Raw genomic sequence first — 4,613 nt, 5'->3', positions numbered from 1 at the left:
AGACGTTGAGCAGCACGGATCCGGCCGGGACGCCGCTGCGGGTCAGACAGGTTTCGGGGGCTCCATGTACGGAACGTGACGGAGATGTGGGGGAGGAGAGAGGGAGAGGGGGAACGTGTGGAGGAGACGTCGTTTCCCCTCTCCCCTCGTACCCGATGTCGGCTACGAGGGAAGAGGGCCGAGACGGGAGTGTGCCGGTTTCCGCAGCAACGAGCGTCATAGCAACGGCAGGCGTCTGGGGGGGGGGGGGGGGGAAATATTTAAGAGCTGGAACAGGGGGTTGGAGAGAGCAGGAGAGGCCTTTAATGGGGTAGCTCACCTTAAGCTGAGCCGTTTCCACTCCCCTGCAGTACGATTGGATCCATCCGGACAGTCCCGCCGAGATTTGAGGAGATATCTAGATGCTTTCGCAGCAGCTCAATGGACATCAACAGAAAAATTGATTTTTGGCCTCTGAGATTTGCATTGGAAAAACTCAACAGCATATTTTCCCCCATACATAACTCCATGCTCACTCACAAACATCCAACAGGGCCTAATTTACAGCTTACACCAACAGTGACATTGCTGTGGAGTTATTCCCGCACTGCACACTGCATTAACAGGAGCGGGACAATGAGGGACACAGGGACACGTGAACGTGTAACACGTGACCCCCAAACTCCCCCACCAGTGTGCACCCAAACAGCGTGTCTCAGTCCTCCCAGACAGAGCAGGCTCAGAAAGTGAAGAAGAACACGTCAGACACATTTCATCTGCATCACTCGCGTTTTCCTCAGTGGACTTCAGCAGCTGGAGAGGTTTTCATACGTTCAGAAACTCACTCCCATAACTGAAGCAAATAAAGACCAAATAAAGAAGTTCCAAACTCAGCAATCATCAAAGTACAGATACAGACACTGTGTGTTTGTGTGTGTGTGTGCGTGTGTGTAACTGTGTGTGCGTGCGTGCGTAAGTGCGTGTGTGTGCGCGTGTGCGTGCATAAGTGCATGTGTGAGTGTGCGTGCGTATGTGTAACTGTGTGTGCGTGTGTTTGTGTAACTGTGTGTGTGTGTGAGTGCATGTGCATGAGTGCGTGTGTAACTGTGTGTGTGTGTGTGTGTGTATGTGTATGCGCGTGAGTGCGTGCGTGCGTAAGTGCGTGTGTGTGTGTGCTTACGTGACTCCTGCTTGATGATTCCCCTGCAGCTTTATTAACTGTTCTGACAGACAAATTGGCATTAGACATTAATTAGACATTGTAGTCCGAACGACTGGTGGAAAGGCGCACAGAGGGTCGACCAGCAGTTAATGTAAATGAAAATGTTTATTTCACCGTTACACAGATAACAAGCCACCGAATAAATTAAAACTAGAAATCAACTAGGCGCTACTGAAACGACAGGATCCAGAATCCGTGTTGGGAAATTTAAAAGTGTGGCACGTTCACTATCGAGGGCACTAAGCTCTTCACAGCGGAGGGGAGTTTAAAAATCAGGATATAGCCAACATTGAGTCGTCATGCCAGTGGTGGTGGGTACTTTTTACAGAGGGCGTGGTGGGTGGGTGGCTGGGGGACCCTGAAGGAGAGGTGGTGGGGCGTAGGGGAGGCTGGTGGGAGTCTCATTGTCCGTTTGGTATGGTACAGGTCTGTATTTGGTATAAAGAGGTTGATGGACGTGGGGAGACGGCCCGGAGCTCCTCACAGCAGCTAGAGACACAGGGGATCCACTGAGCAGCAGGTGTGTCCGTTCTGCAGGGAAACGGGGAGGTTACTGGGGCTGCTGGGGTACATTGATCATTGATAATTGATAATTGATCATTGAATTGAACAATTAAATTAAATTAAATTAAATTAAATTAAATTAAATTAAATTAAATTAAATTAAATTAAATTAAATTAAATTAAATTAAATTAAATTAGTATTTGTATAGCGCACACACACGATCACCACAAAGCAGCACAAAAAGCCCAGGCCCTCATTGCAAGCAGAGGAAAAACCAATGGGGTCAATGGGGTTACCTTGCACTGGCAGAGGGTCAGTGGGGTTACCTTGCACTGGGTCAGTGGGGTAACCTTGCACTGGCTGAGGGTCAGTGGGGTTACCTTGCACTGGCAGAGGGTCGGTGGGGTTACCTTGCACTGGCAGAGGGTCAATGGGGTTACCTTGCACTGGCAGAGGGTCAGTGGGGTTACCTTGCACTGGCAGAGGGTCAGTGGCGTTACCTGGCACTGGGTCAGTGGGGTTACCTTGCACTGACAGAGGGTCAGTGGGGTTACCTTGCACTGGCAGAGGGTCGGTGGGGTTACCTTGCACTGGCAGAGGGTCAGTGGGGTTACCTGGCACTGACAGAGGGTCAGTGGGGTTACCTTGCACTGGCAGAGGGTCAGTGGGGTTACCTGGCACTGGCAGAGGGTCAGTGGGGTTACCTGGCACTGGGTCAGTGGGGTTACCTTGCACTGACAGAGGGTCAGTGGGGTTACCTTGCACTGGCCGAGGGTCAGTGGGGTTACCTTGCAGTGGCAGAGGGTCAGTGGGGTTACCTTGCACTGGCAGAGGGTCAGTGGGGTTACCTGGCACTGGGTCAGTGGGGTTACCTTGCACTGGCAGAGGGTCAGTGGGGTTACCTTGCACTGGCAGAAGGTTAGTGGGGTTACCTTGCACTGGCAGCGGGTCAGTGGGGTTACCTTGCACTGGCAGAGGGTCAGTGGGGTTACCTTGCACTGGCCGAGGGTCAGTGGGGTTACCTTGCACTGGGTCAGTGGGGTTACCTGGCACTGGCAGAGGGTCAGTGGGGTTACCTTGCACTGGCAGAAGGTTAGTGGGGTTACCTTGCACTGGCAGCGGGTCAGTGGGTTTACCTTGCACTGGGTCAGTGGGGTTACCTGGCACTGGGTCAGTGGGGTTACCTTGCACTGGCAGAGGGTCAGTGGGGTTACCTGGCACTGACAGAGGGTCAGTGGGGTTACCTGGCACTGACAGAGGGTCAGTGGGGTTACCTGGCACTGGGTCAGTGGGGTTACCTTGCACTGACAGAGGGTCAGTGGGGTTACCTTGCACTGGCAGAGGGTCAGTGGGGTTACCTGGCACTGGCAGAGGGTCAGTGGGGTTACCTTGCACTGGCAGAGGGTCAGTGGGGTTACCTTGCACTGGCAGAAGGTTAGTGGGGTTACCTTGCACTGGCAGCGGGTCAGTGGGGTTACCTTGCACTGGCAGAGGGTCAGTGGGGTTACCTTGCACTGGCCGAGGGTCAGTGGGGTTACCTTGCACTGGGTCAGTGGGGTTACCTGGCACTGACAGAGGGTCAGTGGGGTTACCTTGCACTGGCAGAGGGTCAGTGGGGTTACCTTGAACTGGCAGAAGGTTAGTGGGGTTACCTTGCACTGGCAGAAGGTTAGTGGGGTTACCTTGCACTGGCAGTGGGTCAGTGGGTTTACCTTGCACTGGGTCAGTGGGGTTACCTGGCACTGGGTCAGTGGGGTTACCTTGCACTGGCAGCGGGTCATTAGGGTTACCTGGCACTGGGTCAGTGGGGTTACCTTGCACTGGCAGCGGGTCAGTGGGGTTACCTTGCACTGGCAGCGGGTCAGTGGGGTTACCTGGCAGAGGGTCAGTGGGGTTACCTTGCACTGGCAGCGGGTCAGTGGGGTTACCTTGCACTGGCAGCGGGTCAGTGGGATTACCTTGCACTGGCAGCGGGTGCACTCAGTGCCGTGTTTGAGCCAGGAGGACCCGCTGAGCCGCGTGACGCCGTGCTCGTCGGCGCAGGTCTTGGTGATGTCGTTGCGGACGCTGTCGGCCCGGCAGGGGTCAGAGACGCAGCGCGGGCAGCACTCCCCCTCCGGCACCGCCGTGAAGTCGCAGTCCACCCGCCCACAGGACAGGGGCCAGCAGTCCACCTCACCTTGCTGCCCCCAGGAGAGGAAACGAGAGAGAGAGGGAGGAAGAGAGAGAGAGAGACAGACAGAGAGAGGTGAAACAAGGGAGACTTCTGAGAAAGTCTCTTCCCCTAAAATATAGTTTGGTTTCAGGCCAGATATACACCCGATAGAATTTGTCCCTACCTACACTTGTCATTAAGACACACTCCAGAAACTCCCAACCCCTCTGAGCACCTACAAAGAGCTACTCGGGCGTTTCCATCCGTACAATGAGAGCGCGCCTAGCTCTGCCCCATGCCGGCGCTCTGTGAGACCGGGTCACAGCCCCCACGGGGGAATCGACTGCGAGGGATGACGACGGGAACGGCAGGCCGTCTCATCCGGGGTTAAGGTCGCGCGAAAGACACACTTTGGGGCTGGAAGACACAGAGGATGGCGACGATGAAACTGAGGGAACAGGGGAGGGGGGGGGAGACTCAAACCTCGAAAAAAGCTGACAGCGGCAGAAAGGTGCCACCGAATGCTTGGCCTGCTTTTTCGCCCATTCAGCGGTCTACAGACAAGCTCCGTTGCACGACCATAATGTTCTGCAGGTTTTCCTAAAAGCGAACCTCCTGAACTACAGGCCTGCGGATTCTGTCACGCACCTGGCGGGTGCTCGGTCCGAGGTGCAGCAGAAATCACCGTGCGGTATGAGTATGTGTGGGGTGTTCACTTTTCAGCGTCTTTTTCACCCACGTGAGTCTGGAAG

At 54.8% G+C, this 4,613-nt stretch overlaps 1 protein-coding gene across 1 annotated transcript in view; it reads right to left on the bottom strand.

The window, feature by feature from the left end:
• Positions 1-1,287: 1,287 nt before the first annotated feature.
• The window catches only part of nell2b (neural EGFL like 2b), a 56,445-nt gene continuing 53,119 nt past the window's right edge, over positions 1,288-4,613 (bottom strand). Inside the window, exons 19-20 of the mRNA XM_061229907.1 lie at positions 3,665-3,889; positions 1,288-1,732 (exon numbers count right to left, since the gene is read on the bottom strand). Of these exons, the coding sequence (XP_061085891.1) occupies positions 1,691-1,732; positions 3,665-3,889 (267 nt within the window). The 3' untranslated portion in view covers positions 1,288-1,690. The remainder of the gene's footprint in view (positions 1,733-3,664; positions 3,890-4,613) is intronic.

The sequence above is a fragment of the Conger conger genome, chromosome 19 (assembly GCF_963514075.1).
Source record: "Conger conger chromosome 19, fConCon1.1, whole genome shotgun sequence".
Classification (NCBI taxonomy): domain Eukaryota; kingdom Metazoa; phylum Chordata; class Actinopteri; order Anguilliformes; family Congridae; genus Conger; species Conger conger.
The sequence above is the reverse complement of the archived record's forward strand: the minus strand, read 5'-3'. Positions and strand labels throughout refer to the sequence as shown.